The sequence below is a fragment of the Melanerpes formicivorus genome, unplaced genomic scaffold (assembly GCF_026170545.1).
Source record: "Melanerpes formicivorus ecotype bairdi unplaced genomic scaffold, bMelFor1.0.p_v2 SCAF_62, whole genome shotgun sequence".
In the NCBI taxonomy this organism is placed as follows: Eukaryota; Metazoa; Chordata; class Aves; order Piciformes; family Picidae; genus Melanerpes; species Melanerpes formicivorus.
In genome coordinates, this window is record NW_027142414.1 from 989914 (window position 1) to 1003771 (window position 13858).

Here is a 13858-nt window from a genome sequence, read left to right on the forward strand (position 1 = left end):
AAGTACTGAATATGAGCTTAGCCTTTTCCAGTCATGAGGCCTGTGGTGACAGGTTGGACTCGATGATCTTTGAGGTCTCTTCCAACCTTAGTGATACTGATATAGTCCTGCAGCATTGGCCTTTTTAAACGGCTTTGTCAGCGGAAGGAAATACATGTGGTGAAAAATGAAAGTGTGTATTTTGGGGCAATTCCTAGGGGATGGGCAACTGTTAATTCCCAGGGGCTAGCAGGATGCAACTTGCAATGAGGAAGACCCAGAACTGCCTGTGGAGCTTCCCCCCACAACACAGTGGCTGGGAAAACAAGGGGCTTTGGCTGGACTAGAAAGGGACTTGTCAGTAGCATGGCTCACCATCAGAAGCTATCGGGCCAAGTATAACTGAGGCACCCTCCTTTTACAGGACACCACTGCTTTGCATTCTTACCACTTTGCATGGGAAAACTCTTTCCTGTCTGCCCTAGCTGCCTGGCAGGAACATGCCCCCAAGGACATGTGGGAAGGTCTGCCCTGAAACAGGTCTCCCACAGCCCCAGTGCGCAGCCCTTCTCCCACTCTAGGCTCTCCGGCAGCTTTCCTGATGCAGGCTCCATTCCTACTCCCACAGCAGCACAGGGAATACCAGCACTGCAGTGGGAGCAGAAAGAGGTAGTGCTCCCACACAGCCTGCTTGGGTGGCCAGGTGGAGGAAGCATTCAACTCTGCATGGCTCTTGGTCAGCCTGGGACAGTGCTCTCATGGCCATCACCCTCTGGGTTACGAGGAAAAGATCAGCCTGCCACAAAGCAACTCTACCCACACCAGACTCCTATCAGCAATGAATCAAAACACAGGAAGAAAAAGATGTGGAGCAAACCAAGAGCTGAAAGAAAAGGCCAGAAGCTGGAACTGGAGCACTAAGAGCCATCTGAAGATACATCTTTTCGCAGGTGATCAGTGGGAACCATGGCAGGACCACAGGGCTGATCCCAGCAGAAGACTTCTTACCCCCACAACTGCTCCTAGGCTGGGCTGCTGTTTCCCCATCTATGGGCCAAAAGGACCACTAGCAGGGCCAGATAGAAGGAGGCTCCCTAAAATCAGTAAGGCTCATGACTGGAAATGGAATTGCCAGTGATGGAAATGAAGTGGGGAAAACACAAGTGTGCTAGATTCCTTGCCTTTTACACTGCACCTAAGAGAACTGCAGGTCTAGCTCCTGCTGGTTCCAAGGGAAAAATGCTCAGTCCCTCGTGTGTGATGGTCCATGGCATCTGCTAGGATGTAGCCCACAGCTGCTCCCCAGGCCTTTGCCCACTGCTCGTCTAGTGGTAGGTTGCAGGCACAGAGCTACTCTGCAGCAGATGAGGAAATGCTGTGCCCATACCAATGCTGCACTTGGGAGCCATTACAGCTTCTTTAATACCATCCCCCACAGCAAACTCCTGACCAAGCTGTCAGCCTGTGGCTTGGATAGGAGCACTCTACACTGGGCTCGGAGCTGGCTGGAGAGCCAAGCCCAGAGAGTGGTGGTGAATGGTGCCACGTCCAGCTGGCAGCCAGTCACCAGTGGTGTCCCCCAGGGATCAGTGCTGGGCCCCATCCTGTTCAATATCTTTACTGATGAACTGGATGAGGGGATTGAGTCCATCATCAGTAATTTTGCAATGACACCAAGCTGGGGGCAGGTGTTGATCTGTTACAGGATAGAAGAGCTCTGCAGAGGGACCTTGACAGGTTGGACAGATGGGCAGAGTCCAAGGGCATGAGATTGAACACATCCAAGTGCCGAGTTCTACACATTGGCCACAACAACCACATGCAGTGCTACAGGCTGGGGTCAGAGTGGCTGGAGAGCAGCCAGGCAGAAAGGGACCTGGGGGTACTGCTTGACAGTAGGCTGAGCATGAAACAGCAGTGTGCCCAGGTGTCCAAGAAGGCCAATGGCATCCTGGCCTGGATCAGGAACAGTGTGGCCAGCAGGAGCAGGGAGGTCATTCTGCCCCTGTACTCAGCACTCGTTAGGCCACACCTTGAGTCCTGTGTCCAATTCTGGGCCCCTCAGTTTAGGAAAGATGTTGACTTGCTGGAACATGTCCAGAGAAGGACAACAAAGTTGGTGAGGGGTTTGGAGCACAAGCCCTGTGAGGAGAGGCTGAGGGAGCTGGGGTTGCTTAGCCTGAAAAAGAGGAGGCTCAGGGGAGACCTTATTGCTGTCTACAAGTACCTGAAGGGAGGTTGTAGCCAGGTGGGGGTTGGTCTTTTCTCCCAGGCACCTAACACCAGAACAAGAGGACACAGTCTCAAGCTGTACCAGGGGAGGTTTAGGCTGGGTGTTAGGAAGAAGTTCTTCACAGAAAGAGTGATTGGAATGGGCTGCCCAGGGAGGTGGTGGAGTCACCATCACTGGAGGTGTTTAGAAATAGACTGGATAATGCACTTGGTGCCATGGTTTAGTTGACTAGATAGTGTTGGGTGAGAGGTTGGACTCAATCTCAAAGGTCTGTTCCAACCTGGTTACATTCTATTCTATTCTTCCCAAACTGAGGAGGGTCTGAGAGGCCATCAGTGGGCTCAAAAGGGGCAACAGAAGCAGAAGAGTGGGAGATGGGGCAATGAAATTAAGCAGTGTGAGTTATTGGACCCCTGGCTTTAGCACCAAGCCTCATCTGCCCACCTTTGCTCCTGCTTCCCTATCTTGCAGTTCAGCAATTAGAAACTAAGCCATCAAGGCCTATCTGCTCCAGCTTCCAGGCTGCAGCCCCTCCTCTGCAAGGGAACATAAACACAGAAAATACTAACAGGACTGTGTTACCTTTTCTTACAGGCACTATGGCCTGCAAAAAAAGCTCTGATGGTGCAAAGCTCTGATAATATTCTGCACTCTGATGCCTATGAAGCACTACCATGATGTTTTATCCTGTATTTGTAAATTCTGAGAAACATGGATACTGACAGCATGTTTGCAGGAGCTGGTAAAGAGGAAGGGAAGAAGGGGCAGACAGAAGGCCACCTGAGTGCTTCTGTCATGGCAGTTTTACTGAAAAAGGTACCAGGAAGGTCAGCAGAGCAAGTCACTGGGTTGCTATTACTGGCACAAAAGCCATCAGAGGAAAGCCTCTGAGCACACAACTCCAGTTTCATGTACAGTCACCCTGATACCTCCCACAATGCTTTACTAAGGTTTTTATTTGATCAGCACATCAATAGGGATTACTGCTTACATGAAATAATCCCTGTGAGATATCTGTCAAGTATTGGGACATTCATGACAGGGAGTGGAAACAAATCTGACCTAACTTGTTCACGCCACTGTTTCTATTTCCAACTGCATTGTCTGGGATTTTGCTTTTTCTTTGGGATTTCTATTTCCCCCTGAAGATTTGAATGGAAAAGCTTCAGTTACAGCCAAAACAGAATGGCACAGAAGATTTCCTGGTTTGACTCCCCTCTTTCAATAACTTCTACCCTATTCTCATTGTCATAGAGCTTTGATATGATTTGCTAGTGCAGCATTCCTACCACCTCCCCAGTGCTGCTTTGTCAGTAAGAGCCATTGCCTGAGCCTTCGCAGGAGGCTGTGCATTCCTGACAGGCAGAGGGAAGCTGAGAGGCAGGAGCAGGAATGCAACAGGCAGCCTTCACAGGCCACAAAAATTGGAGTACATTCCAGAAGCACATTAATGGTCACTGCTGGAGATAAAATATTTGTTAGGGAGTTGTTTGTGTATTCCAGCAAAACCTGCAGCACTATGGCCCTTGCCACAGCTATTCTGCAAGAAATGAGGAGGGTGTTTTTCAGGACAGAGATGCTCAGGACGCTTGAGGGAATCAATCACACAGAACCTCTCACCTGAAATGACTTCCAGAAGCAACATGAGTTTAAGACCATCCCTGAAGTCTTCCTCTATGTTCTCAATCTGTGTCCCGGCCTTGCGAAGGTGAGAATTACACCACGCTGTGAACGTCTGAAACACAGGAAAGAAAAAAGAAAACAGCAGTCAGTCATCTTCTCAGAAGCCAAACAACAGTTCAGAACTAAAGCAGTACTGCTAGGTACAAAGACACAGATTCAAACCCTGGTTATTGTTACCATCTTTCCACATGCTGCCCTTGTGGAACACGAGCCTTAGTATCCAAAGAAGCTGCAGGATGTCCCCATGACAGGAGGAGTCAGAGAGAGACAGTAATAACTTCATGGCTCCAGCATGTCTGGTTTTCTGGAGAGGCCTCTACATTCCAGTTGGCCTGGAACTCCTTGAAACTGACTTTAAGGGATGCTAAATGCTCAGATTGCTAGGGACTCCAGTGGAGTTAGATGACACAACATAATACCAATGGAAAACGGCATGCCAGATCTCCTTGGTTCTAGACAGGTGCTTGAGGATAAAAAGGATTATTCTTTTACAGCCAACTGCCTCTGGTCTACTCCATTCCCAGCAAACAGTGCAGCTCTCAAGACACTGAGGAACAGCACATTAAGCTCTTCAACCAGATAAACCACACCCCAGTAGTCTGTCCTGCTGCCTCTGCTCTCACTGCCTAGCCAGCAAGCAGACCTCCCTCCTCTGTGTGACTGTCCCACCTTCCTCCCCACCAAATGAAGGAGTACATCCTTTCTGAATAATGATGCTATCACCCCTCTCAGCAGAAGCATGGGTCCTAGAAATGATAAAGGCAAGCATCACTTAGCAACGCTTGTGTCTTGCACAGTCCAAAACTCCCACTGACTGAGAGCCTCTGGCAGAAGAATCACTGCAGCCACCTCAATACTAGAAATTACAGCCACTCTGTAATTAGTGATATTATGCACCACCACTGGATTAATAATGAGTCTGGAGTGCAGGAGGGACTGAGGTCCAAACTACAGTACAGTCAACGGCTTTCAAGAAAAACAAAGCTCTTTTTGGAAAGGCTTTCTAACCTCACGTGGTCAGGATAAGATAATCTCTCATAAGAGAGAAATGAATTTCACCACAACTGAAGACAAAACACATTTTCTGTGGCTGCAATCTTTCAGACCATGTTCTCAACAATGGGCATGTGGGGCATCCAAGAGATGCAATAGCAGGGATTATCTCAAAAGAGGACCATGTGAAGGGGTCTGAAAGAGAAAGTGCTAGTGTTTGATGGTCAAAACACGAGAAACAAATATAGAACACCTCAGGCACCTAAGTGTGACAGTGTCTTAAAATAGGTGAATCAAAAGAACCCAATCTGGAAATGCAGAGGCTGTTTGACACAGAAGTACCATCTCAAGAGCACAAGGTAGCAAACTAGTTCCTTTAAGGTGGACAAGTTTGTCTAAGTGCTAATGGACGTGTTTCATAGTGTTTGAACAGACCACCAAGTAAACACTTTCCACTGTATAAACTGGTAACTCCTTAAAGAGAAGGGTGAGGTTACTCAAAAAATGAGCGGTTCCAACAGCTCAGTGCTACCACAAGCAAAGGAAGTCTTTCTTATTCATGTCTGTAAACATCTGAGAGGTGGGTGTGAAAAGGAAGGGGACAGGCTCTCTTCAGCAGCACCCAGTAGTAGGGCAAGGAATAATGGATATAAGCTAGAACACAGGAAGTTCCACCTCAACATGAGGAGAAACTTCTTTATTGTGAGGGTGACAGAGCACTGGAACAGGCTTTCCACAGAGGTTGTGGAATCTTCTTCACTGGAAACTTTCAAAGCCAACCTGGACATGTTCCTGTGTGGCCTGCCCTAGGCGATCCTGCTTTGGTAGGGGGGTTGAACCAAATGATCTCTGGAGGTCACTTCCAACCCCTAACATCCTGTGATTCTTCCCTCCCTCCCCTAGAGCTGGTTGAACTCACTGCCCCAGCCAAGAATGGCTTACTTTCTTCAGTATGGCTAGGATTCTGCCCAGTAGTGCATGGAGACGTTTCAGCAGACTCTAGCAAGCCTCTGCAAGAGGTGTGCATGAGCCAAGCTGCAGGGTGGAGTGGACCACAAGTGTCATGCCTTCTTAGGCTTTTGGTGAACTGCCGCAGAAAAGACTCAGCTGATAGTGAAACATGCCAAAAATTCAGAACTGCTCTAGCGCTGCTTACACCATGCACAGGGTTTCAAAAGAAAGATTACCCCAAATGGCAAAGAGCACCAGGCCTTCTTATTTGTCTAGAAGCTGGGCTTCCACTCCTAACCTGCTCACATCTGTGCTTACACAAGAACAAACAGCATAGCAGAACCTTTGCTAGGAAAAAGCACTGCTCAACAGCTGCCAGGCTTCCCACTGCTGTGCTCTGGCCTTGCTCTCTGCCAAGGCTGTGGGACCGACCAGGATAACAGTGCAGCTGTAAATAGTTTCATGGCAATGGCCCTTTGGATGGATACATGCATTGGGAAAGCCTGGGATCTTCCCTTCCCCCCCCCCAGGATTCCAGATTTGGAAGCTTTAAAAGAGAGTAAGTCATTAAGCACCTTTTATTACTTCTTATTGTTATTCCTCTGAGAAATGAAAGTGAAGGTTTTTCAAGTAAAAGTGGTTTTATTAGAAAACAGGTCCTGTATCTTGAAGTACATCCTTTTGGCACCACTTTCTTCATTTCAGTACCTGCACTGCCTTATGTGAGAAGTTAATTTACTTGGCTCCCCTTTGGAGGAAGGCTCCTTTGCTCCTCCAGAGGGGTAAATGAGAGCACAGATGCTTTCAAATGCTACATCACCATCACATATCAACAAAAGACATGTCAGGAGGGTTGCAGATGCACATGAACCTCTTTCTCATGTTTGGAAAGCAGTCAAAGCAAGACCCTTGAGCTAGTGATTTGCCCAGGGTTGTGTTATAAAATGTGTTGGAGGAGGAAGCTTGGGATCGAGCTCACAGGGCACCAGATTGCACTTTTATTTCTTGTATGAATTCCCTGATGCCATTTCAGTTTTGTTTTCCCATCAGCCCAAAGCAGATAAGAAAGCTCTGCTTTAAATCATGGATAATCCCAGTACAGCTAAACTGGGCATCTGTTTGCTATTTTGAAGATGGAATCAGGTGATCAGGTCTAAGTTTCTAAGAAACATGGACAAAATTAAAAGTACACTACAAATCTTACAAATTATGCACTATTATGAAGCCTGGCAGGACAACCAGATCAATGAGATTATTTGCTGCATGAGTCACCCAGGGCTTGGTGGAAAATTGAGTCCCAAGGCCAGCACTCCATTTTCTCTGCTGAAGCCATCTCCATCACATCATGGCCTCTGACATGCTGAAGTAGGATGACTAGTCATCAGTGGCAGAGCTGACATACCAGCTCTTCAAAAACGTGGACCATGAAGGATTAGTAAAGAGTGCATACACAGTTCCCACCAGACAATACACAGCTATTTTCTCCAGGTACCCCTCAGGTCACACATGAACTGAATATTACGAATAAGCGTAGTATCATAAGCAGCAGAACGGTGTAAGGGAACAGCAGGGACCAGCAGCCCAGTGTGGGTGCATTAGACCATTCTACAAGAAAGCCAGATTAGGAATTCTATTAATAATTGCCATGGGATTCACAAAGTACATTCTTCACAGGACAACCCAGAACAAAACACAGTAATCAGAAAACAGCTTTATTCTACAACTACCTGAAAGGTGGTTGTAGCCAGGAAGGGGTTGGCCTCTTCTCCCAGGCAACCAGCACCAGAACAAGAGGACACAGTCTCAAGCTGCGCCAGGGGAGGTTTAGACTCGAGGTGAGGAGGAAGTTCTTCACCCAGCAAGTCATTTGTCATTGGAACTGGTTGCCCAGGGAGGTGGTTGAGTCATCGACCCTGGAGGCGTTCAAGAGGAGACTGGACGTGGCACTTGGTGCCATGGTCTAGTCATGGGGTCTGTGTTGATAGGTTGGACTCGATGATCCTCGAGGTCCTTTCCAACCTAAGTGATACTGTGATACTGTTGCTGCATATATTCCACAAGAGTAAAATACCTTCTTACTCCCAAGTAGTAAGTTGGAGAGAGATTTGATAGGTAAGAGTGGAGAAAGGTGGCAGAAGAGTTGGGGGCCCAAGAGAAAAGTGCAAGCTGAAATTTCTGCTGTCTGCTGGGTCTTGCAGTTCTGACAATCTTGTTTGGAGCCATTTTTATAGACTTGGCATCATGCATCTGCACAGGATCCTTTTTGTTATTCTAGGAAACCTCCTGAAACCACCTACTCACCCCATCCACCTTCTGGGCAACACAGCCACCCCTCCCTACTCCCTGACTCACAGCTAGTGGTGACAGTCAGCTCAGGGCAGTCACTAAGCCCTGCTGTGCTGCCTGTCACCAGCAAAAAAGCTTTCCATAGTGGAAAGGATGCTGAGAGCAGCCAGCCCCGTCTTCCTGGCACAGGCCCAGCCCTGGGAGCAGCCAGACAAAAAACTCCCCACCACCTGTGTTTGCTAGGGTGAGGTGAGGCACACCCCAGTTCAGAGGGCAGAAATAAATGCATTGTCAGGTAGGAAAGCACTGTCTCCTCAGCTCTGAGTTCAAGCCCTGCTCTGGGGCAGCAGATGTGCTTCCTTACTGCCTGCAGATGCACAAGGCCTGGAGATTATTCTCCCACTTACCCTGTCTCAAAGACAAGGAAACAAGTACTCTGTTAATCTTGAGGCTTGTGGAAATTTTGCAGAGCTGGAAAATTACTTACTGTTAAATAATAGCATAAAAACCTATCATCAGCTGGATTTTCTCCATACAAGGATCAGACCATCAATTTTCCAAGGTAACTGCACAAGAGGTGAAAACAGAGATGTGTTTCTTGGCCCTCAGATCTTTCCACATATTGCACTCCTAATTTAATTTCTGGGTACAACAGATTGCCAGGACTCCTCTGCAGGTCTGCCTCTTGTTCAGTCTTCACAATGGAGGATGTCCAATGAAGGCACACTTAGGCATTTGCATCACATGCATGAATTTCATCATTGCTCTCCATGTTCCTTACTTCCATCTAGAATCATAGAATGGTCTGGGTTGGAAGGAACCTCCAGAAGTTCACCTAGTCCAACCCCTTTTGCAGTCAGCAGGGGCACCCTCCATGAGATCAGGCTGCCCAGAGCCCTGTTGAGCCTCACTTTGAACATCTCCAGGGATGGGGCCCCAACCACCTCCCTGGGCAACTTAGCCCATTTGCAGTTTTCCATTTTTTATCTCCCAGCTTCATCAGCAAGATCCCTGACACTGAGGTCAGCTCTTGCTATTTGTATGCTGGGTGCTGTACAAACAATAGGGCCTTCACATTCTACTGCAATATAACCTGTCAGATAATAAATGCAATAACTGATGTTACTGAAAGCAAGCAAATAAGATTAACTGTTCTGCTGCCACAGCATATCAGGTAGGTCTACTGCTAGGGTAACCTCTACAAGCCTACCTGCATATCTATTTCAACACAGGTATGCACACCTGGGGATTTTTTTTGATGCTGACATGGAAACTCTTCCTGCTTCTTCAGAGCTTATTGTAATAACCCTTTGCCAAGGGATGTGTTAACTAAAACAAATAGCTGGGTGATTGGTGAAGGTCCTACAGTCAAAGCTCTAATGAGAGACTGTCTTCAACTATGCCCCCAACTGCAAACCTGACTTTTGGTTCTTTCTGTATTTCATGCATACACACACAGGTACTCTGCTTTTGTTCCCAAAAGACAGTAACCTCTTCTTTTCACATTGTCTTCTTTGAATTCAGTACCCTTCTGGTACCAAAGTGACTCTGGCAAGCTTCCTGAAAACTGGGGAAGCAGGACAGTAAGTGCACAGTTTGTAAAGAATGCTTCTGCTCGGGAAGTGACACCACGGAGCACATCTAGAAAGCTCTTTGCTGCAAGAAAACAGCCATAAGGCACTTCAGCTGCTGAGCAATTTTAGCAATGTAAATGTCAAAGCTACCACAACCACATAAATGGCAGATTATTTTGAAAAAGGGGGCAGTTTTATCTCTTTGTGGCTCTAATAGTGACATTCCAGCTTTATCTGACCTTTCCAGATGTTCTTTCATTCTCTCCTTGCTAAATCACTCTTGCATGCAGCCCTGCTTTCCATGGGTGAGTGTAAACTCTCTGACACAGCCAAGAGACTGCCATATTTGTGTAACAGCCCCAGAGAAGCTGTAACTGAGCCAGAGTACTGCCATTTGCCTCCTTTCTGATAGAAGAAAGGTCTGACTAAGGCAAGCAAAGAAAGAATTCACTGGAGCATAGCCTTGCCAGAGCACCACCACCAAGCTCAAAGGGAAGCAGTGTTCATGGCCACCAAGGCACCCTCCTCCCTGGTGTTTATGCTAGGGGATGAATTTTAAGCAAGTATTTCAACACAGCTCTGCTGTTTAGACGTGTCCACGAAGGTATCGCTCCTTTTAAGAAGGGAATGCACACACAACCAGAAGGGAATGTACACACAATTCTCAGCTTCATAGCACAATTTTATGCTGGTCTGCACATGTGCTCTGCAAAGGGAGGTCATGAACAGGCCGAAAGCTGTGAGCACTAGCCCACATTTTCTTCTAGTGCTGTAGAAGTAGTGGCAGAAAGACTCCCTTTCCATTCACCAGAAGAGAAAGCAGGATATTCAAACAATACATCACATCATGCACAGCTGGAAAACAAAATCAGTTTATCCAGCTACAAGTGCTGCTAGTGTGTTCAGAGGAGTGAACCTGTGCTTCTGACTGCACAACCAGGCTGCATTCCCTGCCTGGCCCGAAAGCAAACTCTCCACGGTGCCAGCTTGTTGCAATGCCGGACATTCCAGGACTGCCAAGACAGATCTGCTAACTCTCGCAACAGATTCTGCAGCCCATTCCCTGCTGCAAGGAATTCTGTTGAAATTACACTGTCCGGAACAGCAACTGAGGCACTCAGCTAACAATGATTAATAGTTTACTAAGAGCAGGCAGAAAACTCCTGTACACACAGCTTTAAGCAACAGAATTACAAATAAAGCAGTTCCAGCTGCCCCAAAATGGGGATCCTTCCACCCCAGTAGTCTGGGAACTGAACATGCTGGGTCAAGCAAAGAGGATGCTAACCCACAGTCACCACAAATCCTTCTCTCTTGCTTCTTGAATAGACAGACTATGCCATCATTAGCTTATTAATTGGAAGGTTTTGGACTGAAAATCTGGGCAAGCCATGAAACAGATCTCAACAATCCAGTCCAAGTTTCCCTGCACTTAGCACTAATTTATTACCAGCATTAAACCCCAGGGCCTCATGTGATTTTCCCCTTCAGGGTGCTATTGCTCCCCAACACTTTGTGGCACTCCCTTCTCTAAATCCTCCTCTCCAATCTTAAAGCACTTGGAAAATCTCCTTAAGATCTCTTGGGTAGCTGCTTGTCACCTCCCCACACTCAACACTGACTCAAAAGACAGACTTGGCTGCAGCTTCTTTTCCTGCCCAAGACTGAGGTATAAACTGACAAGGAGGCACTCGGCTCATTAGGGAACAATTACAAAGTAATCCTGGATTCTGTCAACATCTTGGCCAAGGCTGGACAAGACAGATCACACCAACAACTCCAAGAGAGCTGGACCCTGAAAGGGCCTTTCACGAAGTACAGTTGTGACCAGATAAGTCTCCTGGCTCACTGAATGGTTTCTGTGCCAACAGGCTGCAAGTAACAGAAGTTTTATACACACAGACATTAGTGGGTTTCAGCTGCAACAGAGGAAACATAGCCCTGCAGCCCTTATCTCTGTATACTACACCTCCTGGTTTATTCCTTGGTGTACTTGGATGCCTCCTAGGATGCCTCAAAATATGCACAAATAGCCATCTTCTCCACACAGAGAAGATCTAGCTAACGGAGATGATCTACACAAACCTCATTGTGTGTCCAAGGAGCCATTTTGTTCAAACTTGAACTGCAAGACCAGCCACCATTTGGCATACCCTCCAATTTCATCTTCTAACCTGAAATATCCCTGCTGCACATTGCTTTGCATTTCAAGCCACATAACAATTTTGAAAAATAAGAAAAGCATCTGATAAACCCTTTCAGCATCTACTCTGAGCCCATTCTCCCAATGTTGGGACGGTTCAAAGAGCTTGGCTCGTGTTGTAGTGTTACTCTGTTGGTTGCTGACCTCTGAAAAATCACAGGTATGATGGTCAGTAAGACCAACACTGCACAATACAGAGCTTTGCTTTCCCAGGGAGTTGGCCAATTCTCTTAAGGCTGAAGGAATTAAATGGATATTCAGAAGGAATCAATTACTGACACCTCCACAAAAGGAGTTGAGTACCACTCATATAAGTAGCAATGTCCTGTTCTGGATTAATACCAGCTGCCGAGTTCAAGCATGGCTGAAAGACAAAATGCAGCCCATGCTGCTTCTGAAAATAGGAGGTATCATTAGACTGCATCGTGTGTTACCAGCACCCACCTACTGAACCATTTGGTGGCTGTGTAAGGAATTGCTGAGAGTGGAAAGGAAAAAACTGTTTAAGTTTGCTTGCATTTCCCAACTCCAGGGCACAGTCCCTGAAACTCAGAAGCAGAGCTCAGACCAGTACTGCTGCTTAGTCACTTCCCAAAAACCATCTCTACAGCTCAGGATGAGAACAGCACTGCAAGAGTAAGAGCCCTAACTGTAACTGTATAAGCCAGGCTGGATCCCACTGGGAATGTGAAACTCACCACCAATCCCTCTCCTTGTCCAGAAGAGCTAGGAACCATTGCACAGGAAAAATAAAAGCCCTCCTGACAACCAATTAATCCTTTAGAACACTTGGAATGAATCAGCACATCACTTGTCAGAAGCACAAGTAAATTCTGTGTAGGAGTTTTCATTTTTCCTCAGTGTCTTGCACAATTTCTAATTCTCCTCTCCTAGAAGACAGGACAACACAAAAAAAAACCCCAGAGGCCCTTCCACACTGGTTTTCCACTGGCATAGTGTTAACTGCTTTGGAGTCAGAACAATCCCTTTTATTAACTAACAACAGGCTAAAGTAGTGAGGGCAGACATCTCAATCCAGGGCACTTCCCGTCCAACATAGAGTAAATATTTGTTCTTCTCTACATTTGTGCCTCTGGAGCCCTTAACTTCATTGTTGACACAGAGCTGCGCCATTTCAGGAAAAAAATCAGCTTCTGGCATTTGAAAGCTACTGACCAGTAAATCAGTGAGTCAGCCAGCATTTCAGATGAGCAAAATACGAGCCTTCTTTATCCCAGGGTTACCAGGAAGCACTAGTAGCTAGAACTGTCAAGAAGTATTTAAAACCAAGACACAAAAAACCCCAAGCCTGCACAAGAAGATAACTGGCTAGAAGTGCAGTCCTCTAGAGTGTATTGCGAAGCTCAGACTAGCAAAACTCTTTCTCTGGGTCTTCTCTCTCCTATGAAATCTGCTCATAAATATCAACTTGCTTTGAACCCTCATAAAAATTAAGCAGAGCTTGTCTCTGCACTTCATAATCTGATGTTTCCAAATGCTTTATAGCATTTGAAGATATACTGGGAGAAATAATTTCACCGAGCACTAGAATACAAGTATTTATGGACTGAAAAACAGCAACAAGTCACTGAAAGCAAAACTGTTTGATTCATGGAGGCTAAACCCCAACTGTCCAGCATAGGCCTAGGCTAGGACACCAGGATAACAAACTTCATGAGCAGTCTTATATCCATGCAGCAGGCTGGCACTTTACATCTCACTGCTCAAATGTTTAGAGAGTTTATCCAGACCTAGTACCAAATTCACTGTGAAGTGACACCCACGTGTCCCCAGGAAAAGGCTGGGGCATGGGGGAAACAGCAAGCTCCTGACACTAACACTAATCAGGACATACATGTTGGCTCTAGCTTGTCTGAGAGCAGAGAACCACAGTACAGGACTTCTTTCAACTGGAAGCAGGGAAGCATCCTTTCTCCACTGGATTCATACTGCTCC

At 46.7% G+C, this 13858-nt stretch overlaps 1 protein-coding gene across 5 annotated transcripts in view; it reads right to left on the reverse strand.

Annotated features, from left to right (window-relative positions):
• ACTN1 (actinin alpha 1) overlaps positions 1-13858 on the reverse strand; it is a 94226-nt gene that overhangs the window by 46455 nt on the left and 33913 nt on the right. For all 5 annotated transcript variants that reach the window (XM_068162077.1, XM_068162076.1, XM_068162078.1 and 2 more), the window contains exon 2: positions 3833-3947. In XM_068162077.1, coding sequence (XP_068018178.1) covers positions 3833-3947 — 115 coding nt within the window. The remainder of the gene's footprint in view (positions 1-3832; positions 3948-13858) is intronic.